Source organism: Bufo bufo, chromosome 1, assembly GCF_905171765.1.
Source record: "Bufo bufo chromosome 1, aBufBuf1.1, whole genome shotgun sequence".
NCBI classification, from domain to species: Eukaryota; Metazoa; Chordata; class Amphibia; order Anura; family Bufonidae; genus Bufo; species Bufo bufo.
The window spans coordinates 761,521,413-761,545,626 of NC_053389.1; the positions used below are offsets into that span (position 1 = coordinate 761,521,413).

The window sequence follows — 24,214 nt, forward strand, 5'->3', positions numbered from 1 at the left end:
TCACATCTGAATATTTATGGCATATAGATTTATTCTTTAATTTCACCTCTATGAGAGTTCAGAAAATAACTGAATGAGCATTTTCAGCTATTTTCAGAACTCCCTTAGGAATGAATGGAAAGAGCTGTGCATATGCAGCCACTTCTCCATCCACAGCAGCTGTGATACTGGGGTGGAGGACCCCCATTCTCCAGATAGGTGCAAGTTCTACTTCTAGTCCCATCCTGTGGATATGCTATAAACGTCCAGATTCTGAGACCAAAAAATCTCTGAATTTTGTGTATATGGCTATTAGCACAAGACATCTCCACTACTATCCATTTGGAGTTGTATGATACTATGGAAGGTCTGCAGTGACCGAAATATCTGGTATTGAACTATCAGCCCTACTAACATTATGCCAATGGTTATGAATCTGAACTTAGACTACTGAATAAAGGTAATTTCAAATTGCACAATTTGGGTATGCTGTGGGTGTTTTCTCAAGCACATGATGCCGGGAACACGTCATCCACAAGCGCCTCTACCCCAACATGAAGTGCAGGACACAACATCGGGAATATTTGTACAGCTTTGAGCAGACCTATATGTCTTCATGGTTAACAAACCCTTTGTTTGCATTCAGATCCTGCAGTCATGTCCTAAGCTAGCCATACACATAAGATAAGCATCTAGCATAATGCAGCCTCTTAATCGTCTATGACATCGTTGGTATGAACAATTCCACCAGGAACATGAAAGACAAAACTGGCCGATCAGGGAGCCAGTTAAATGGAAAAAAAAGTGGTCTTGTACAAAGTGGCTAATGATCAGCAGAACCCATTTGATCATTACAAAGACATGTCGTTTCTACCAAGGCCAAAAGTTTCCAACCTGGTAGATCCCATTTTCAGGGTACAGAAGCCTCATCTCATAAGAAATAAACCCTAATGACAAGTGACTGGCTCCAAAGTCACCTCCTGATGGGGTTGTCTTATGCTGCACCTTTTGATACCTTTGGTACCTTTGCAGCAATAATAGCAACTTTGGACTGTGGGCCAGTCCAAAGTTGCTACTACTAGCAAGAAGAGGAGGAAAAAGTATTGGAGTAACACATGACTACATGCAGGGCTTGTTTGATGTCTGTAACCATAGAGACACATATACAGTCTACATACTGTAGGCACTGCATATGCAAAACAATTGGGAATTTTTATTAATTGCTATTTGAAAAGATGGTTCATTTTTCTCCTTGATTTACATCTAGTTAAAAAAAAAATGATCACATGCTAGTAACTTTTGACCAATTAAAACTGGTTGAGAACTCTTGTTTGTGACTGCTCTTCACTTAACCAAGTTAAGACCTTTAATACACTTCGTGGCACCTATAAGGCTAATTAGAACCCGTGGAACAAAAAGACTCCCTGAATGGAAAGAAATTACACTATTAGATGGAAAGGGTAGAATAATTAGGTTGATGTCTTAGGCCATTTATAATGTACCATGTGAGGCAACACTTGTATTGTTGATGAAGGTTTTTTTAATTCTTCACCTAACACCATTGGTTTTATTAACTGTCCTAAATTTTCCCATCTCCATAGAACGTGGCATCTGAGATCACTAACCTTCTCAATCAAACTTTGAAAACATTGGACATCTCAGACCTCCAAACAGTTGTCTTTCCAATAATAGAGAATGTGGAAACTGCACTACTGGCATCTTTCTCTGCAGACCCAAGGAACCAACAAATAAGCACCTCTGAAATTGGCGAGTAGATAGACAATAATATCGATATACTTCTTGAGAGTAGGGAATATCTACTGATGTGAGAAAAAGGGTTAATGTGGTTGCAGCTGACTCAAAAGGATGACTTTCTGGTTCTAAACCTTTAACAGAACACCAATAGACCAACACTGGTACGAATATCTCAGATCTGAGATGTTTCCAAACATCTTTATAACCACATATCCTGACAACTGGGACTCATACTAGGTATAGAAGAACCATTATAGAGGTTTTTATGATGTTTGATTCAACCACTGCTGGCCTTAACTTAGACAGTACTCTTTGCAGTATGTTCTATTGATTCACCTCAATTATGGTATACCATATAGTGCAAAATCACAGAATTGCAGTGGCCAATATGGCGGAACTGCTCAAACCCCAAACACTGTAGCGTGTTTCTCATTGGGCGAGCAGTCCCACCGCATGTGAACCACAGAAATATCGTGGCAGATATGGGGGAGCTGCTCAAACCCCAAACACTGTAGCGTGTTTCTCATTGGGGGAGCAGTCCCACCGCATGTGGACCGCAGCAAACGACCATCCCGAGCAATTAATGCGTACGCCAGCGCGGTCGCCAGGAGGACGCCAGCACGGTCCACATGCACCACAAAAGCATCCTACACAGACCAGAGCATTGTGCGGATGAAAATACAATTATATAAATCACTGAAGAAAATGCACCAAAAGGATATGCCACTGACTATACTAGCTGGTCATACAAGCAGATATTAAAAGCTGAGACTTTTGTCAATATATTCCTGTCAGGAAAATATCGGAGCCCATCATGCACCACGTCACGGTCACCACGTCATGCATGATGGGCTCCGATATTTTCCTGACAGGAATATATTGGCAAAAGTCTCAGCTTTTAATATCTGCTTGTATGACCAGCTAGTATAGTCAGTGGCATATCCTTTTGGTGCATTTTCTTCAGTGATTTATATACCATATAGTGCCCAAATAACACTACCTTATCAAGTATCTTGGGGATACCCATGCCTTTTCATAGGTTCAAGCACCAAGTGTGCATGCTTAGGTGCATGCTCAGGTCTTCAGGATCAGTGGGGACCCCTCTCAGTAGTGACAAGTGATGTGATTCTTAGGCTGGCCCTGAATTCACTTTAATGGAGTCTGTCACGTAAATTTTACTAACAACAGCAATTGCCATCAGCACATTGTAAAAGCATTATAACCATAACTGAATGTCATCTGGGTGTTTATTACATGTCCAGGAAAAGTACTTTTATTCTTATGGATGACATCTACCAAGTGCCCATCTGGGCAGGCTTTCCTTTTCAAAGTGCTCAAGTACTTCCCCACTGTACGCTCCTCTCCTAACCTCCCAAGGCTTCCTTTCCTCTCCCCAGATGCCTTGGGGGGCATGGAATAAACACCCAGATGACATAAGGTTATGGTTATAATGCTTTTACAACATTTTGATGGCCATTGCTGGTTGTTATATTGGTGAAATTTACATGACAGACTTACTTTAAATGGGTTTTTCCGAGACTTCATAACTGATGACCTATCCTCAAGATAGTTGAAGTAGAAGAGTCACAGCAGCATCTCCGTTTTTTTTCTTTTTATTGCGAAAACTTCACAGCATGTATACAAATAAAGTGCAACGTTTCGGCTGTAACCAGCCTTTATCAAGCATAATCCAACAGTGACATATACCAACATTAAATAGGGTAATCTCCACCCTCCTCAGAAGACATCAACCAATAATCTGCGTTCACCTACAGCACCCAGCCACTCGTAATTGGTCACAATCGCAATCCCTCTTTTACATATATCAGCAATCTCACCTGTGTAGGTTACATCATGGACTCACTTGCTCCCGCCCAACATTCGCGTCTCTGCTTCTACACTGCGCAGACTCGCGCTACTCACTGTTTGTATATCTCCCAGGCAAACAGTGAGTAGCGCGACTCTGCGCAGTGTAGAAGCGGAGACGCAAATGTTGGGCGGGAGCAAGTGAGTCCATGATGTAACCTACACAGGTGAGATTGCTGATATATGTAAAAGAGGGATTGCGATTGTGACCAATTACGAGTGGCTGGGTGTTGTAGGTGAACGCAGATTATTGGTTGATGTCTTCTGAGGAGGGTGGAGGTTACCCTATTTAATGTTGGTATATGTCACTGTTGGATTATGCTTGATAAAGGCTGGTTACAGCCGAAACGTTGCACTTTATTTGTATACATGCTGTGAAGTTTTCGCAATAAAAAGAAAAAAACGGGAGATGCTGCTGTGACTCTTCTACTTCAACATTCTGGTATGACCGGTGTGGATCCACGGTCTTCTTGGCGGCTGATGCATTCCGGTGACCCGATGAGACCGTGTGTGCTGCTTTCATTCCTCTTTCTACTATCCTCAAGATAGGTCATCAGTATCTGATAGGTGGAGACCCAACACCCAGGACCCCCATTGACCAGCTGTTTGAGAAGGCACCAGCACTCCTGTGAGCACTGCGACCTTCTCTCAGCTTTTCCAAGGCCAGTGATGAAATGTTCATCGGACACGTGGACTAGGCGCAGCTCAGCCCCATAGAAGTGAATGGGGTTGAGCACGAAACCATGCACAGCCGCTATACAATGTACGGTGCTGTGGTTGGTAAGCTGCGAGAAGGCTGCTGCGCTCATAGAAATGCTGGTGCCTTCTCACACAGCTGATCGTCGGGGGTCCTGAGTGTCTGGACTGATGACCTGTCCAGGGAGTTATAAAGCTTTGGAAATCCCTTTTAAGGTGGTCATAAGGCTGTATTACACTGCCCGCTGTACGTGCAGTGCGAGCGCCAAAGGATGATAACACTTTTAAATAAGCTGCTGAATTTAATGACCTGATATGGCACCTGGAAGTGCACATATTCCTACTGTGTAAATAAAATGCTGATGTAATATATGCAATGGTCCCAGTGGTGCATTTTGTAGACCCTTGGCTGTCAGTAGAGTATGTACTGTATGTAGTCACAGGTGGTTACAGTTACAAATATATAATACCTATGCCCATAACTAAATTTCATTTTCAGTTTTCAATCTCCTGGTGAATAGATATTTTCCAGGACAGGAATCGTTTCTATCAAATCACTTTGATAGTCTATGCATTTTTTAACAAACTCCACACCTGAGAGCAGGTACGTTCTCATGGGAGTGAGGTATATTGTGGCATGTTGGCTGTTTCATGTACCTTAAGGAGTATAAAGATCTGGAGGATGATGGCAGAGTAGTCCATCAACATCTATACCTTTACCCTACTAAATTAGCCAAAGAACCCTTCCTGACATCTAATGGAAACAAGTCATTAGACTGGTGCACCTAGAACTTGTGTACTAGGATATGGAAGTACTGTATGTTCAATGTGGATGATGGCCACAGGTAAAGCTTCTCCAGTTGGTGCCTTCTAAAAGATTTTCACAGTCCTGGAATGCCTGGTTAAAGAAATCAGCTGTAACTGGTGTAGTAGACAAGAAGGAGGCTTCACAACATATTTTGATGTATAAGATGACTAGTAATATCTCACAAGGTCTACCATAGCATACATGATCATAAACCCAAATAATCTATCTCCTTTAGAGGCTGAGATGAAAGTTACTCCTGACCATTGTGGTAAAAGTTCTTCCTATAACTTAAGAGTCCTTGGCAACGAAATGCAAGTCCCGTGTTCACTTACGGACTTCGAAAATGGTAAGTGTAGAGTCCACTGTACTAACTATACACATATCTTAATCATATATTTATTCTGTCATATGTATGTGTTTGTTAGGTGGAGCCCTGCTTATCTTATACAAAGGTATCAATGACAAGTTAAATGGCAGTATTCTTGCCTCGTTTGGGAATCCTGATCATATAACTACAGAAGAAGTGATCTCCCCATTGGTTAGTGGATCTATCACACTTTCCAATACAGAGAACCTAGACCCTCCAGTGACCTTTACTCTGAAACATCTGACGGTCAGTGGAATAATGTATAAACTGCCACTAGTGGCAGTATGGCATTTATTTTTTTAGCCTTGATTTGTATGGTTGCCATGGATAAGATTAATAAACTGATTTGGACAAATTAATACTTCACTCCTCAGGTAGTCCTTACGCACATGGCAGAGATGTTTGCACAATCTGTACAATAGTTCAATGAGCCACGGAATCTCATTACTACAGACCATAGCCACTCTATGTGCCAACTTATGGTACTGTGTGTGGTAGCATGTTTTAGGGATATTCTTCCCTAGAAAATTTCCAGGGCAGATTCATAGAAGTCTAGGGGTGATGTGTTACTGCTTCACACAACTCTGAGGTTGTATGGAGACATACGGTAATACATAATTGTACATGACTTCTTTGTACATGATTACTTTCTTAGGAAAGCATGCCCTCAGGATTCACATATATTCACATGGATAAATTGCCCGATTTAGTCCAGGGAATTTAGATGGTATTCAATGAAGATCTATGTGATCATGAATGACTGGCGTTTGTATATTTTTTTCCTGAACATTAAAGCATCTTGACATTGCAATGAAGAAATGATTATCTGTCTTGGACATTGTCATGGCATTTGGACCTGACAAAAGTGTGTCTTGTGCTATTTTATACAATCCATAGGTAGGCAGAGGACCTAGTTATATTAACTGGACTTATATCTAGGCCCTTGGTATACAATGAGGGTCTGTATGTACATTTTATAAATATAAATTCTTTTTTGATCCATAATGCTCTGATAAAACCGTTGTGAGATAATAGCATTGTCTGCATTTTAACATATAGGCTGTGAAGCCGCTCTACACTTTGCGGTGTGTATTTTTGGACACACAAAATAATGTTTGGTCAACCTATGGATGTGAAAGTCAGCAGTCAGAGCAAGCGAACAGTACACGTTGTGTCTGCAGACATCTCTCCACCTTTGCTGTCATCATGGCACCCACCAAAATTCAGGTGATATATAAAGGCATATATATTGCTTGACTCAATACCCTCTTTATTATTTTTTAGGAGCCTATGGACATCAGACAATCTGCATAATGTGTAACTGGCTGCCAGACACACCAGTGTAGCTTTAGGGAATGTGGATTTGCAGTTGTGCTTGATTCCTGGCACAAGAGAAAGGCCAAAGACCCTCTGCCACTTAAGATCTCAGTATTATAAAAGGCACATGATAAGTGGGGGTCCCCAGGAACATTAAATATTTTGATTGGACAAACCCTCCAACTGGACTCCTCATTCAGTTATATCCCATCTGCTCACCTTTTTGTCAGACAGCTATCCTATGTCCATGGTTTGTTAATCATTTAAGTTGACAAAACAAATATAATTTGTCATGTAGGGATTTATGTTCCAAGAGGATGGGCTATATAAAGTTCAAAACTATCTACAATTTTTATTTTCAGCAATCTATGATCTGTATGAATTCCTATTAGCACATGTTACATGTGGAATATATTAGCCTTGGCCGATGCATTCATTGGAAAATCCTTGGTGTTGTACAACAGGAGTCACCATGTTCTCCTAGCTAAACAGAGAATGGGAGAATGTGTAGAAGACTAAGGGACGGGTGACTGGAAAGTTCATACATTTGGCTAGTTATATAATGGACAGCACATATAGAGCCTTCAAACCCTGTGAAAACTGAAAACCAATAATCCACATAGAGTGTGATCTAGCGGTCAGAAAACACATCATATTCTTATTGACTCTTAGGAAACTGGTTACACAAGCAATGCATTTCAAAAGATCAGCTTTTGCAAGAATATTCAAGTTAATTTCATGTATCTGATGGTGTACATTATCACTTCTAAGCCATTATTGTTTTTTCAACTACAGGTGGACGATGGCTTAAGAATTCTCTCTATTATTGGCCTCAGTATTTCTGTTGTCTGTCTCTTTCTCACTTTTCTCACCTTTATACTCTGTCGGCCCCTGAGAAGCGCTCACACTTCTGTTCTAACAGTTCTCTGTGGATGTCTGTTCTTGGGCCAACTTCTCGTTTTGGTGGGTCTTCAACAAACCTGGAATAAGGTAACTATTTTAGAAATTTTAAGTATTGTGAGTCTTGTACAACCAATGAAGGTGTCTCCTGCTTCCCCTTCAGGCCTCAGTAACACTTCAGCATCTTGCTAAAATTGTAGGACTCTAAAGAGCATAAGATCTTAATTCTCAATCCCTTTTGGCAAAGAGACCCACACTGATTATAATCTCATGCCATAGCGTGATATAAAGCTCTTTCCAAGTTTATTTGTTAACTAGATATTAGCGAATCAGTTCTAAACAAACTGACTTCGTTATGAAGTTCCCAAAAGGTTAGGATTCTAGTGGATCGAAAAATTTAGCAATTTGTTTTTGGGGCAAATGACTCAATATGGTATCCGTCACGTTACAAACCAGAGGACAGCACAGCAGGGCAGGCAAGATGAAGAAGGTGGATTTTATAACCCTGGGGACTATACTGACACATATGATAGGCACCATATAAGATCAAGAAGTCACTGAGAATATCAAACTATTTAGACCAGTGATACATATGATAGTCCCAAAGATCATTAATAACAGGTAAGGGGTAAAGGTCACCCACAATAAATATCAATTGTAGTATCAAAAAAGTGCTTTTACTGATTCATGACCATACACAAAACAGGACATAAATATAACTCATAATCCCCAACATAAGGTGCAGTATTATAATACAAAAGGTTCCTGTTAGGGGTCTTTATACTGGTCTGCAAGATAACATCCTCTAAGATAGAAGTTGTGGGAGAGTAAAGCTCCCCCTTCAGGTGTCCCAATGCCTTTCCCCCGTTGAAGGGTTCCTCACGGAACGATGCCACCACAACAAACCTATAATAAACAGAACTAAATTAAAAACATAATTCAAATTGAAGCTACAAATAAACCAGACAAAGAAATGCTCCACAGAGAAGTAGTCCCAGTTTGGGTGGTCAAATGATCAGGGCAATAACCCTTACCCAGGGCAATACAGATCCTCCAAATACCTCCAGCTGGGGAGATTAGGTATTAAATCCTCTGGAATAAATCCAATGTTTTAAACTATAGGGAGGGCCATTGATACAGATGATGGTGATATTAGGAGCTCACAAAAGACAATAGTAACCCCCCCCCTCCACACACATACACACACACACACACACACACACACACACACACAGCTTCATGTATTTATAGGTGAATAGACCAGTGATGGGGCAGTGTATCACATTCCTGATAGTTCAATGTAATAGTCTAACATTGTTAGCCCTTTAAGGCAGAGAATGATGACCTAACTACAGACTAGACAATCGATCGATATATGTCATCCTTATAAGGCCTCTTTCACACGGGCGTCACGTGTGAGGGCCGGATAGGATGCGGGTGCGTTGCGGGAAAATGTGGGATTTTTCAGCGCAAGTGCAAAGCGTTTTAATGCGTTTTGCACGCGCGTGAGAAAAATCTGCATGTTTGGTACCCAGACCCGAACCCGGACTTCTTCACAGACATGGTTATAAGGGAAAATAATAGAATTCTTAATACAGAACGCTAAGTAAATTAGGGATGGAGGGGTTAAAAAATATATATATATATTAAACTCACCTTATCCACTTGTTCGCGCAGCCCGGCTTCTCTTCTTTCTTCTTCTTTGAGGACCTGAGAGAAAAGGACCTTTGGTGACGTCACTGCGCTCATCACATGGTCCATCACCATGGTGATGGATCATGTGATGGACCATGTGATGAGCGCAGTGACGTCACCAAAGATCCTTTTCTCCCAGGTCCTCAAAGAAGAAAAAAGAAGAGAAGGCGGGCTGCGCGAACAAGTGGATGAGGTGAGTTTAATATTTTTTTTTAACCCCTCCATCCCTAATTTACTTGTATTTACTTTACTCTGTATAAAGAATGCTATTATTTTCCTTTATAACCATGTTATAAGGGAAAATAATAAAGATCTGCTCCCCATCCCGATAGTCACCTAGCAACAATGCGTGAAAATCGCACTGCATCCGCACTTGCTTGCGATTTTCACGCAGCCCCATTCACTTCTATGGGGCCTGCGTTGCGTGAAAAACGCACAATATAGAGCATGCTGCGATTTTCACGCAACGCACAAGTGATGCGTGAAAACCACCGCTCGTGTGCACAGCCCCATAGAAATGAATGGGTCCGGAATCAGTGTGGGTGCAATGCGTTCACCTCACGCATTGCACCCACCCGGAAAACTCGCCCATGTGAAAGGGGCCTAAGAGAGGGAGGAGGGAGAGGGGAGGAATAGAATGCCTTCCCGTAGTTACAGCTCCTATGTCCCCCTGATATTAGATAGTCCAGTGTCTGTCTTTTGCAGCATATTCTGCTACTGCTAGGGAATGCTGCCTGATGGAGATGCAGATGCACACTCAGTCCTCACACGTGGTGCACTATATAAGATCCCAAAGGCATGTGTTTTCTGGGGTTATCTATTGCTATGACAGGATCTCTGACACAGAAAAAATCTGTTCTTTAAACACTGAATACAGCTGATTTAAGGCTCCCTTACGCGGGCCAACACAACAGTCAATTATCCGGATCAATCTGTTAGTTCCCAATAATTGCCTGCTCATTAGAGAAGGTGAGAGGTGCATTTACATACAGAAATCACCAGCGCTGTATGAGGATGAAGGATCACTACCATGATCACCATAGTGAATCATTCTTTCTGGCCAGCAGATTACTGTTTAGACAGCGTGATCTGCTGCCCAGAAATGATCATTTGGGTGTCTACACCAGCGATGCTTTTACCTGATGAAGGAGCGTTTGCTCCATCATTGGGTGATCTTTACACAGGGAAATTATCATGAATGATGATTCCTTCCTGATAGTTGCCCTGATTGTCGGCCTGTGTAAAGTTATTGTCGGAGAGTGACAGAGAGAAACATTTTACCTAGGTTACAAGTGTCAGTGTAGTGTGCCAGTGTATAATTCAGTCAGCCTGCCAATCTTTTTTTAGTGAGTGCTGCAGCAGCATTTAAAGCTATCCCTCTCAATTTTTATTAATGTGTATCACCCCACTGTACAGCACATAATTCTCATAAGTCACAGGCACAAATATTTTACAATATTAATTCTGGTGCTGATACATTTAGTGCTGTCTTGAGTCTGAAAGGGGTTGGATGCGCATCTTTTCCTGGCAATCAGGACACTTTCAATTCTGGTTGAATTTAGTGAGATCTTGGCTGAATCTGAAGACCAATTTATATGAAGCGGATCAAAAATGAATTTCTAAAAATGTGTTCATCTGTATGATAACCCCTTTTGTTTTTATTTCAGATCCTCTGTTCGGTTATTGCAGGCAGTCTACAGTTCCTCTTCCTCTGTGCATTCTGTTGGATGTCCCTCGAAAGCATCCTTCTCTTCATGACTGTCCGAAACCTGCAAGCTATAAATTATATGAACTCTCAACGCTCTTACTTCCCATATGTCTGTTTGATTGGGTTTGGAATCCCCGTCATCATATTGATTATATCAGCATCGTTATATCCAGACATCTATGGGGATCAGACACAGTAAGTTCCATAATACACAGACAATAACAACAATAACCCTGGGTGTCAGTCGGGAACTGATCAGTTAGCAAGTAGGCAATACCTGAAAGCTATATAGTCCTGAAGAGCCCACTAGAGCCCTACATATAGGGCAGATTCTTTAACACTCAATTGCAGTGTCATCACTAGTACAAGCTCAGGTGGCCTTAGTCTCCTGTATCAGTGAAGGCCATAGTAGAGAGTACAGTCTTTTCTGTGCCACAATCTTCCCTCATTTCCCTTCCTAGGAAACCTTATTATTATGAGAAAAGACCAATGAATTCATGAAAAGATAACGATGACCAGTTGTTTTTCTCTTCTTTTTGCCTTTAGTTGTTGGATCAAAATAAGTCACATCTGGAGTTTCCTTGGACCAGTCACTTTTTTTATCTCAGTGAGTATATATTTTACCTCAGCTCCCTTGTTGTATCTTGATCAGGGGCGTATCGATCTCGATCGCAGAGGGTGCGACCGGGCCCGGCAGCCCCGCAACTTTCTGCAAGTGATTTTAATGGCCAGTCCGGGCCCCTGTGCCTGGCCAGCGGTGCAGCACTACGTAGTTAGTCCTAACCTTACCCACCCATACCCTCTCCGGCGCTGCACCTCTTGCTGAGATGATCCTGCGAGACCCATGAACTCAGGGCCGGGTCTCGCGGGATCACGAGGGATGACGCGGCACACGCCGTCTTCATAGTCACGGGGGGCACCTGGCAGTGGCGGCAGTGCGGCACACCGCACTTCCACTTGAAAAACGTCATGGTCGACACGACCACGAGTCACGACAGCTCACTGCCGTGCCCCACCGGCCATATGAGGGCGGGGCACGGCACTGGCAGCAAATCCCTCATACTTAGGGGCCCGGCACTCGGGGCAAAATCATGAAATATAGGGCAAAAAAAATTATATATACAGAGGGGGAAAAAATGGAATTATATATAAATAAAGAGGGGGCAAAATGGAAATATATACAGGGGGCAAAATGGAAATATATACAGGGTGCAAAATGTAATATATACAGGGGGCAAAATGGAAATATATACAGGGTGCAAAATGTAATATATACAGGGGGCAAAATGGATATATATACACAGGGGGCAAAATGGAAATATATACAGGGGGCAAAATGTAATATATACAAAGGGGGGAAAATGGATATATATACAGAGGGGGCAAAATGCAAATATATACAGGGGGCAAAATGTAATATATACAAAGGGGGGGAAATGGATATATATACAGAGGGGGCAAAATGGAAATATATACAAAGGGGGGAAAATGGATATATACACTGCTCAAAAAAATAAAGGGAACACAAAAATAACACATCCTAGATCTGAATTAATTAAATATTCTTCTGAAATACTTTGTTCTTTACATAGTTGAATGTGCTGACAACAAAATCACACAAAAATTAAAAATGGAAATCAAATTTTTCAACCCATGGAGGTCTGGATTTGGAGTCACACTCAAAATGAAAGTGGAAAAACACACTACAGGCTGATCCAACTTTGATGTAATGTCCTTAAAACAAGTCAAATGAGGCTCAGTAGTGTGTGTGGCCTCCACGTGCCTGTATGACCTCCCTACAACGCCTGTGCATGCTCCTGATGAGATGGGGGGAGGTCTCCTGAGGGATCTCCTCCCAGACCTGGATTAAAGCATCTGCCAACTCCTGGACAGTCTGTTGTGCAACGTGACGTTGGTGGATAGAGCGAGACATGATGTCCCAGATGTGCTCAATTGGATTCAGGACTGGGGAACGGGCGGGCCAGTCCATTACATCAATCTCTTCGTCTTGCAGGAACTGCTGACACACTCCAGCCACATGAGGTCTAGCATTGTCTTGCATTAGGAGGAACCCAGGGACAACCGCACCAGCATATGGTCTCACAAGGGGATCTCATCTCGGTACCTAATGGCAGCAGGCTACCTCTGGCGAGCACATGGAGGGCTGTGCGGCCCTCCAAAGAAATGCCATCCCACACCATTACTGACCCAATGCCAAACCGGTCATGCTGGAGGATGTTGCAGGCAGCAGAACGTTCTCCACGGCGTCTCCAGACTCTGTCACGTCTGTCACATGTGCTCAGTGTGAACCTGCTTTTATCTGTGAAGAGCACAGGGCGCCAGTGGCGAATTTGCCAATCTTGGTGTTCTCTAGCAAATGCCAAACGTCCTGCACGGTGTTGGGCTGTAAGCACAACCCCCACCTGTGGACGTTGGGCCCTCATATCACCCTCATGGAGTCTGTTTCTGACCGTTTGAGCAGACACATGAACATTTGTGGCCTGCCGGAGGTCATTTTGCAGGGCTCTGGCAGTGCTCCTCCTGTTCCTCCTTGCACAAAGGCGGAGGTAGCGGTCCTGCTGCTGGGTTGTTGCCCTCCTACGGCCTCCTCCACGTCTCCTGATGTACTGGCCTGTCTCCTGGTAGCGCCTCCATGCTCTGGACACTACGCTGACAGACACAGCAAACCTTCTTTCCACAGCTCGCATTGATGTGCCATCCTGGATAAGCTGCACTACCTGAGCCACTTGTGTGGGTTGTAGACTCCGTCTCATGCTACCACTAGAGTGAAAGCACCGCCAGCATTCAAAAGTGACCAAAACATCAGCCAGGAAGCATAGGAACTGAGAAGTGGTCTGTGGTCACCACCTGCAGAACCACTCCTTTATTGGGGGTTTCTTGCTAATTGCCTATAATTTCCACCTGTTGTCTATCCCATTTGCACAACAGCATGTGAAATTGATTGTCACTCAGTGTTGCTTCCTAAGTGGACAGTTTGATTTCACAGAAGTGTGATTGACTTGGAGTTACATTGTGTTGTTTAAGTGTTCCCTTTATTTTTTTGAGCAGTGTATATACAGAGGGGGCAAAATGGAAATATATACAGGGGGCAAAATGTAATATATACAAAGGGGGGAAAATGGATATATATACAGAGGGGGCAAAATGGAAATATATACAGGGGGCAACATGGAATATATACAGAGGGGGGGAAATGGATATATATACAGAGGGGACAAAATGGAATATATATACAGAGGGGGGGAAATGGATATATATACAGAGGGGGCAAAATAGAATATATATACAGAGGGGGCAAAAAATTAAATATATACTCGGGGGGGGGGGGGGGGGGCACTGATCTTGACGACTAATTTGTGTTCCCTAAGACTTTCTTCTTGTCTACTATTCTCTCTTTTAGATTAATTTCATTCTCTTGGTCCTCACATTCTGGCTCCTCAGAAAGAAGTTGGCATCTCTAAACTCGAATGTCTCTACCCTAAAACATACCCGGTAAGTCAAAGACAGTGAAACCAGAAAACAATTGTGAACAGTGTAGCTCCATTTTTACTAAGTGATGGCCTATTTTAAAGGGCTCCTCTCACTTCAGCAAGTGGCATTTACCATGTACAGAAAGTTAATACAAGGCACTTACTAATGTATTGTGATTGTCCATATTGCTTCCTTTGCTGGCTGGATTGGCAAGGGTGCCAAGTGTTGGAGCCCTACTGATCATCTAGTGATGGCCTAACCTGAGCTGATTTTCATTATGTGTCTATTGCACAATGTTGAAAAATATGATGATCTGAGCTTTTTAATGTTATTTTATATTACCTAAAGCTGTATTACTGTGGACATCATTGTGTTATAGATTGTGTAGATTTTAGCCATTCGTGTATGGATAACCCCTATTCTGGAAGTTTAATATCGATACCCTATCCTCAGGATAGGTCATCCATATCTGATCAGTAGGGCATCAACTCCCGGCACCGCCGATGATGATCTGTTTGAAGAGGCTGCGGTACTCTATTGCCCCTTCTTAGGGTACTTTCACACTTGTGGCAGAGTGATCCGGCAAGCAGTTACGTCACCGGCAATCTGCATGCAAACGGAAAGCATTTGTAGACGGATCCGGATCAGTCTTACAAAGCATTGCAATAACGGATCCGTTATATATTTTTTCACATTTTTACCGGATCCGGCATTGCGGTATTTTGAATGCCGGGTCTGGCACTAATACATTCCTATGGAAGTGTTCAGTTTTTTTGGCCGGAGATAAAACCGTAGCATGCTGCGGTTTTATCTTTGTCCTGATCAGTCAAAAAGACTGAACTGAAGACATCCTGATGCATCCTAAACGGATTACTCTCCATTCAGAATGCATGGGGATAAAACTGATCAGTTCTTTTCCGGTATTGAGCCCCTAGGGCGGAACTCTATGCCGGAAAAGAAAAACACTAGTGTGAAAGTACCCTTAGGCTGGTGATTAAGTTGATCGGTCACATTGTGCCTGGTGTAGCACAGTCCCATTCAAGTGCACGGGGCTGGGCTGCAATACTAAGCACAGCCACTATACAACATATGGCGCTGTGCTTGGTAAACTATATAGAGGCTAGCACTGCGGCCTCTTCAACAACTGATCAGTGGAGGAGCCCCTGCTAAAAGATATTGATGACCTATATAATAGACCAGTGATGGCTAACCTCCGGCACTCCAGCTGTGGTGAAACTACGACTCCCAGCATGCTCCATTCTTATGGAGTTCTGAGAACAGCCAAGCAAGTGTGCATCTTGGGAGTTGTAGTTTTACCACAGCTGGAGTGCCGGAGGTTATCCATTACAGTAATAGGAGATCCCAGAAAACACCTTTAGGGTTCATGCACATGGCCATTGCCCGTCCGTGCCCGTATTGAGACCCGATCACTTGAATGGATCCGCAATCTGGGAGACACAGTATGGTGCGCAGAAGCGCATGCACTACTTTTTTGCGGTGCGGACCGTCGAATGCGGATCATGGACCCCATTCAAGTCCTGCGTCCGCATACGGCGACCCTACAGTCAGTGCCCGTTCGTGTGCATGAGCCCTTAAGGGGCATACAGGTGAATTTTGAAAGACATAGTTCTGGGGAATACAAGTAGTTAGGAGGTTATGTGATGTTCAAAATTTAGATAAGGAGGGGGCGTTATGGAGCTTGATGAGAATTAATGGCAGTTAGTCGGAATATATGTAAAAACATTATTTAACCCTTGCTCTCTCCACAGCCTATTGACATTCAAGGCCTTGTCCCAGCTCTTCATACTAGGTTGTACGTGGCTCATCGGCCTCTTTCAGTTCGGATCTGGCGCCATTGTTGCATCTTACATCTTCACCATCTGCAACAGTCTCCAAGGATTGTATATCTTCCTTGTACACTGTCTGCTCAACCGCCAGGTCATGTAACTTTCATCACCCATTATTTTCAACAATCTTTCCCATATGATCACACTCTCCATTAGGGTTTCTGAAAATAATAATACCTTTACATTTAGGTACGGGAAGAGTACAGGAAAGGATTTCACAGGCTTTGGTCTAGGACGACCATTTCAGAAGCGACTGCTAGTACTGTGCAAATGACTATGAAACCAGTAAGTCTTAGGGTGGTGTCACGCACAGCTTTTTGTGCAATTTTTTGAGCCATAGCTAGAAGTGGATCCAGCAAGAGGAGAAGTATACATCTATGCCACTATGTTTCCCATTTCCTTCCATCCAGTGGCGTAACATAGAGAAGTAAGGGCCCCATAGCAAGGATCAAACCAGGCCCCCCACACTGGACAGAAGGGTTTCCACCTTAACCCTTTTCAATGACCCTTGGGCCATTTTCCCACTGCCTCATTTGCTAAAAGTTGTTCCTTTAGAGGGTAGAGTCCTGACCAAGTTTTCACCTCATAAGAGGAGATGATCCCAACTAAGACTGGGCCCCCTCTTGCCCTGGGCCCCATAGCAGTCGCATGGTCTGCCGCTATGGTAGTTACGCCCCTGATTCCATCCAACTTCTCACTTCGACTCACAAAAACTGCCACCAAAAGCTGCGTGTGACAGAACCCCTAGTATTGTCTCATACTCTACTCTGCTGAGTATAGTAGTAGCATTTCTATCTAGGTCATTATAGTTGCAAATACTTTTTCATCCATTTATTCAATAATCTTAATTTAAAATTGAGTTAAACAAATCCTTTAAAGGGGTTGTCTAGGGTTGTTTTATTTTTTTTATTTCTCCCCACCCCTTGGTAGATAAGAGAACATCTATACTAACCTGCTCCCCACCACTCTTGTTTCAGCAATGTGGCTCCTGGGCTGTCTTCACTGGATTTGCGGTCCCTACCTGTCAGCTTCCGTATGGGTGGGGTCACGTCCGCCACTATATCCAATCATTGGACTCAGCAGTGACATGTCCCCAAGTGGACCATGACCCAGCACGACCTGCTGCTTGATAGCCTATCACCACTGAGGCCAGTAATTGGCTGCAGTGGTGCACATGAACCCGTCCCTGTGGACGTTGAGAGACAGGGACTGCATGACCAGTGAAGACAGCCTGGATGCCATGGAGTTGGAATGGAGCAGAAGGGACTAGGTGAGCACAGAGCTCTTCACAAGCACCACTGGGTGGGGAAGAATTTAAAAATGAAAATCCTGAACAACCCCTTTAAGGGTCACCTTAAGCCTTGAACCCTAAGCCCATAATTATATTTTCCACACCTTAAAGGGGTTGTCCAGCCATTAATATTGATGACCTATCGTCAGGATAGGTCATCAATATCTGAACGGTGGGGGTCTGACTCCCGTCACCCCCGCCGATCAGCTGTTTGAAGAGTAGGCGACACTCCATGCGAGCGCCGTTTCCTCATGATTACACTACGTCTTGTCTCCTGTGGACCGGTGGCGTGGTGTAATTACAAGCACAAGTGAATGGAGCGGGCACAAGACGAAGTGCAGTGTAATGAAGAGGAAGCAACGCTTGCACGGTGCGCCGCATCTTCCTTAAACAGCTGTCGGACCCCAGCCGATTAGATATTGATTACCGATCTTGACTATAAGTCATCAATATTAATGGGTGGACAACCCCTTTAAGATCTTGAGTTGTAGGTAGTGTTGAGCAGTTATCAAAAATTCGATTCGGCTACTTCACCGAATTTCACTAATAAATCTGCTTTGTGACAAATTACTTTCACGGGCACGTCAGATGCCACGTTCATCACTGATCGCGGCATTGGAGATTAACATTGAGGGCTTTCAGGGGGTTAATCCAGTAAAAAAAAATACTCACCTTATCCATTTGATCGTGTAGAGGCCGACATGGCCATCTTGATTGAAGCCATTGCGCAAAATCTCGCGCAGTGACGTGATGACGTCATCACACTGGCAGGAGTGGTGACGTCATACATCACCGCACGCGAGATTTCAGGCGGTATCTTCAATCAAGATGGCCGCAGCAGCGCTTTCACATGCAAATGGAAGAGGTGAGTATGTTTTGGCTTTTTCTGCCATTTGAGGGAAAATTGATTCATTACCCTGAAAAGCGAGGAAATTCGGCTTCAATTTTTCCTGAAATTCGTATCAAAATCAATTTGTTTGACTTTAATTCGCTCAACACTGGTTGTAGGCATTCTATTTAGCCTGTTATTAATAACATGGGTTTTGAGACTTTATGACGATAACCATAGATTTCCTAAATTGGTTAAAGGGGTTGTTCCAGAATAACAAATTATAACATCCACAGGGAGAGGTGATAAGTGTCTGATCGGTGGGAGTCCAACTTCTGGAAACTACCGATACCCCTTTTAAACGGAGTGGTGGTCAGGCATGCTCACTACCACTTCATTCAAAATCTATGACATTGCTGGAGATAGTCGAGTGCTGTACCCGGCCATATTGGGCAGTGCCTTACACCAGTGCACATGGTTGCTCCTTAATTTAAACAGGGTGCCCAATTTTCATGATTGGCAAGGGTCCAGGGGCATAACTAGAAATGACTGCAAATTTTTGAATGTGCCCCTGTCCCCCAAGCAACTCCTCCGCAACCCCCTCCTCCTGTGCATCCCCCACTCTTTCATCTAGTTAAGATCGCTCTCTCGGACCAGACCCGGCAGCCGCTCCATCCGTGTCATTTTGTATTACTGTTAAGACAATAAAATCTTTTAGTCCTCCCTCCTGGGTTGTCCTCTTCTGAGTACGGCCCCCAAAGCAGCCGCTTCCCCTGCTTCTCCTATAGCTATGCCCCTGCAAGGCTCCCAGCACTCGTTCCCCACTGTTCAGGCGCTTGTCACCTATCCTGCGGATGCTAGGTGATAAATGGTCATTTTGGGACAACATAACAGGGAGATATTCATGAATCCTATTGTGGGAGCTGAAGTAGTTGGCCGTAATGACTGTCACCCTGGTCCCAGATATATTTAAAGACGATCTCTCAACTCTCCTGACTTGTCTGCTTTGGTAAATACTTGTATTCCTTATGACAATCTTTTCCTAGAATTGTGCTCTTTCTGTGTTATTCCTCCTGGAACTGTATGAATAAGTAGACAACTAGATTTTACCATTCCCCTTGTCCGTGAGGCTTGTCCCTACACGTTCACACTCTCCAATCCACATCAGCAGTGTCAGACTTTACTAGGGACACACCCTATTGACAATGGAAAAGGTAACACCCAGTTGTTGGTTTACTAAAAGATTTCAGGAGGAATAAGAAAGGGATTTACTAAAACAGATATGTTAGGAGAGCTGACTGGTTTGCTTTCTTGTGCCATCTAGTATCACCTTGTAGACCTCTCTAGTCTATAATAGATTTTATATTAATACATATACATAGCTGTATTACTCAATCACCCAGTAATGCATTGTGACACCTTCACAGACCTCAGAGGCATCAAGAGAAGATCATCTGCACATCTTGGACGACAAAGAATGCTTAGACTGAATGGACTTCTCCACCTGTACATCATCAAGCTCATAGAGCTCAATATGAACAATTAGAAGAAGACATTAGGACAACAACAAATAAGCACCTCCCTGGGGTCAAGACAACAAAATTGTAGTGGAGAAGATCAAGGGTCCAAGGAAATGATTGTGAGGAGCAGCCTCCATCTATACAGAACATCTGCACTTTTGCTAGCATTGTAATATTTGCTGTCATGCAGGACATCTCACCAATAAGAACTGAATAGGTCATCTTCTGCTGGACCTTTGGGGCCCATTATTGTGTCAGAGCCTGGGCTCACCTGAGGATTCTGTGGTACCCTGACAGATATGTCCAATCCTATGGTCAAACTATTTGCCAGGATACATTGTCGGCCGAGATATCCCTGAGGAACAAACAGGAACATTTTCAGATCAGACAAGTTTGCCCATGAAGTCCACGATACTATATATGCAAAAAAAGACTTTGTTTTAAAAGTTATAGGTTAAAAAAAAAACAGGTCCATCAAGTTCAGGCTTTCCCAGTGCAATGATATCACATTAGTTGTTAGTTTAATTGACCCCTTAAAGGGGTTGTGTCACTTCAGCAAGTGGAATTTATTATGTAGAGGAAGTTAATACAAGGCACTTACTAATGTATTGTGATTGTCCATATTGCCTCCTTTGCTGGCTGGATTCATTTTTCCATCACATCATACACTGCTCGTATCCAGGGGTTATGGCCAACGCTGCAGAGCAGATGCAAGATGGTCCTAGACAGGAGCTGCTGCGCATTTGTGCCTAAGCATTCCTCCCTCCCCGCCTTCCAAATCCATAACTTTTTTTACTGTTCCGTTCACATAGCCTTGTGAGAGCTGAAAAATGGGGAAATAAATCTTTGTCTGGTGAAATGGAAAAAAAAAGGGCTTTGTTTTTATGACGTTCCCTATGCGCTAAAAATGACACGACAAGCTTATTCTGCGGTTCACTACGATTACAGCGATACCAAATTTGTATATTTTTTGTTTTTGTTTACGACTTTGCATCGCCATGTTCTGACCGCCATAACTTTTTCTATATTTCTGTCTGCAGACCTGTATTAAGGCTTGTTTTTAGCAGGGCAAGCTTTAGTGTTTTTTTGATACCATATTGGTGTACATACAACTTTTTTTTTTTATCACTTTTCAGAAAAAAAATTGGGAAGTGCAAGGTGATCAAAGAAATGGCAAATTGTGCATTATTATTTTAATAGCATTCACTGCACAAAAAACATTTTTATGCTTTAATAGTTCTGACATTTTCAGACACAGAGACACCAAATATGTTTATTTTTTTTGTTGTCTATTTACTTTTTGATATAAGATTGGGAAAAGGGGGGCTATTAGAATTTTTTATAGTTTTTTTTTCTTTGTTTTTTATATCTTACTGTCATTTTTACATGTCACTTGTTTATAACTTACTGTCATTTTACTGTCACTTGTATCATAGACTGCAACAGAATATTATAGCATGAGATTTTGACGTGTTTCCTACAGGCTTAAGGCCTCTTTCACACGAGCGTGACGAATTGGCTCCGGATGCGTTCAGGATGCGTTTGGTGAAATTCGCACTATTTTGCAAGCAAGTTCAGTCAGTTTTGTCTGCGATTGCGTTCAGTTGTTCAGTTTTTTCCACGAGGGTGCAATGTGTTTTGATGCGTTTTTCACACGCGTGATAAAAAACTGAAGGTTTACAAACAACATCTCCTAGCAACCATCCGTGAAAAACGCATCGCACCCACACTTGCTTCCGATTGCAATGCGTTTTTCACTTAAGCCCCATTCACTTCTATAGGGGCCAGGGCTGCGAGAAAAACGCAGAATCTAGAACATGATGAGTTTTTCACCCAACGCAGAACTGATGTGTGAAAAAAAACGCTCATGTACACAGACCCATTGAAATGAATGGGTCAGGATTCAGTGTGGGTGCTATGCGTTCACGTCACGCATTGCACCTGCGCGGAAAACTCGCTCGTGTGTAAGGGGCCTAACTGGTAACTTAATGTGACAGCCTGGGAGCCTTCACTACTGAACCGAGTCCCACAATTTCACCACAGGGGGCTCCGATCTGAGGCTAACCACTCAAATGCCGTGGTTGCCTCTCATTATAAGAGATAACGCTAATCCCATTTTATGATCTGGTCGCTCACCTTTGAACCCTTTCCAGCTCTCCTATATACTTTTTTAGTATTGGTATTTAGGTAGGTAGGCTGTAGATTCCGATAAACAGTGTTCTCCTTTATTGAAAATACATATATACAGGGACGGACTGGGAACTTAAAGTGGCCCTGGAAAAAAATACTAAAAGTGGCCCCATTTTGTAGTTGGGTCCAAATTGATGGAAGGCAGGGCCAGCAATACCATATTGTGGCACATTATACCACCCCAACAGAGCCAAATACCACAGTCCATCATATAATACCGCCAGCAGCACAAATCACATCCCTAAAAGGGTCCACTGGCCGGGCCGTGAGAAGCGCTCAGGCGGCCCCCTGGGCATCGGCCCACCGGGAAATTTGCCTGTAAGGTCTATGGCCAATCCACCATAGTATGGCCTGGAGGTTGTTCTTGGTGAACGGTGTCTGACCTGTTTCCCTCACCTGCAGCAGAGTCTGTGAAGCTGATCTCTCTGCTGTCCAGGCACACCGAAGCTTCTTGGAAGCAGTGTTCTTGATTCTGGCAATCTTCTTGGACTGATGATCTCATAGGAGAATGAGATACATGACAATACATAATAAAACATTACAGACAATTTCAGATACCCCCAGGTCCCAGGTACAGAAAAATGCCAGAATTTCTGTTTTTGTTCACCCTGTCTCACTCAACATGAACTAAAAAGCTGTTAAAAAGTTATATAATGTATACACCAAAATAGCATCAATAACAACATCAACTCTTGCAAAAAACAATCCATCAAACAGTCCCATCAATGGAAAAATAAAAACCTTATGGTTCTCAGAATATGGTGATACCAAAAGTGTTTTATTTTGAGTAGCAAAGTAGCAAACCATAAAAATAACTATACAAATATGGTATTGTCGTAATCTCACTGACCTGCCGAATACAATTATCATGTTAATCATTGTAAACCATGAATGCCGCATAAATAAATAAAAAATAATAATTCTCCCGGAAAATGTTTTTAAAAAAATGACTCTATAAATTATATGTATTCCAAAATATTCCTAGTATATGCCATAAATGTCAGATAGGTATTGGTCCCAACTCTGGGGAGCTGTTCCTATCTCCAGAACGTCCCCACCACACAAGCACAGCTACCTATACATTCACCGCTATGGGACTGCCAGAAATGGTGGATTATTGGGCTATTATCCAAACTTCTGTAGAAAGGAAAGTTAAGGTCTTTATGGACTTTATTAGAACTTTAGAAAAAAAACTACTTGGTTCTGTTGCTCAGTGATGACTGATGACGTTTATGACCTTTTGTTTATGATCCTGAATCTGATTTGTTCTTGAGCTTGAACGGTAGCGGCCCCACCCGATCTCTCGACTGCCCTATTACATACAGTATTTATTGCAAAAAATGATAGTAGCGTCACCTTGTGTGCATAGTTTTCCTCCAAAGTAGTGAAAATGGAGGAACTGCAAGAAAACCTGCTGCAGCCTGCAAGAGAACTGCAACCTTGTAGGATTTATTCCCAACAACACGACAACACCAATCCTACACAGTCATGGTTAAAACAACATTAATGACCTAACGTAAGAAAAATCTATTTTACTTCATGTCTGTTCTTGATGGGATAAACATTAGTTTTTTGACACAGTGAAATGCAAGCTGAGTAAGTATGGTAAGTTTTTTTTTATTTTTATATAATTTTTTATCCCCCACCCCCCCCAAATACACCCGAGATCAAGATACAATAGAAATATTTCCAATGTACATCAAATCAAGCATATGTCATACATAATAACAATGATAAAATATCCCCCCCCGCCCTATCCCTATTTCCCCAAAACCTTTGTATCAGCTGCTTGACTAATTCCCACCCCATACCATCCAAAAAGACCTCGTGTTAGGAAATTTTCCAGGAAACTCTAGGAAAAATTTTTAGGAAAATTTCAGTTCCCCAAGTTTATCTTTCAGGTCCTCCAGCAAGTACCACGTCGTTAGTTTGAAGGGACCCATAATTATAGGGT

At 42.7% G+C, this 24,214-nt stretch overlaps 1 protein-coding gene across 4 annotated transcripts in view; it reads left to right on the forward strand.

Annotated features, from left to right (window-relative positions):
- Positions 1–20,501, forward strand: part of LOC120986214 (adhesion G protein-coupled receptor E2-like) — a 71,724-nt gene extending 51,223 nt beyond the window's left edge. For all 4 annotated transcript variants that reach the window (XM_040414647.1, XM_040414649.1, XM_040414648.1 and 1 more), the window contains 11 exons: positions 1,581–1,746; positions 5,340–5,450; positions 5,530–5,717; positions 6,531–6,698; positions 7,584–7,778; positions 11,051–11,286; positions 11,638–11,698; positions 14,513–14,604; positions 16,353–16,521; positions 16,620–16,715; positions 19,978–20,501. In XM_040414647.1, the coding sequence (XP_040270581.1) occupies positions 1,581–1,746; positions 5,340–5,450; positions 5,530–5,717; positions 6,531–6,698; positions 7,584–7,778; positions 11,051–11,286; positions 11,638–11,698; positions 14,513–14,604; positions 16,353–16,521; positions 16,620–16,715; positions 19,978–20,040 (1,545 nt within the window). In that variant the 3' untranslated portion in view covers positions 20,041–20,501. The remainder of the gene's footprint in view (positions 1–1,580; positions 1,747–5,339; positions 5,451–5,529; positions 5,718–6,530; positions 6,699–7,583; positions 7,779–11,050; positions 11,287–11,637; positions 11,699–14,512; positions 14,605–16,352; positions 16,522–16,619; positions 16,716–19,977) is intronic.
- Positions 20,502–24,214: the final 3,713 nt, after the last annotated feature.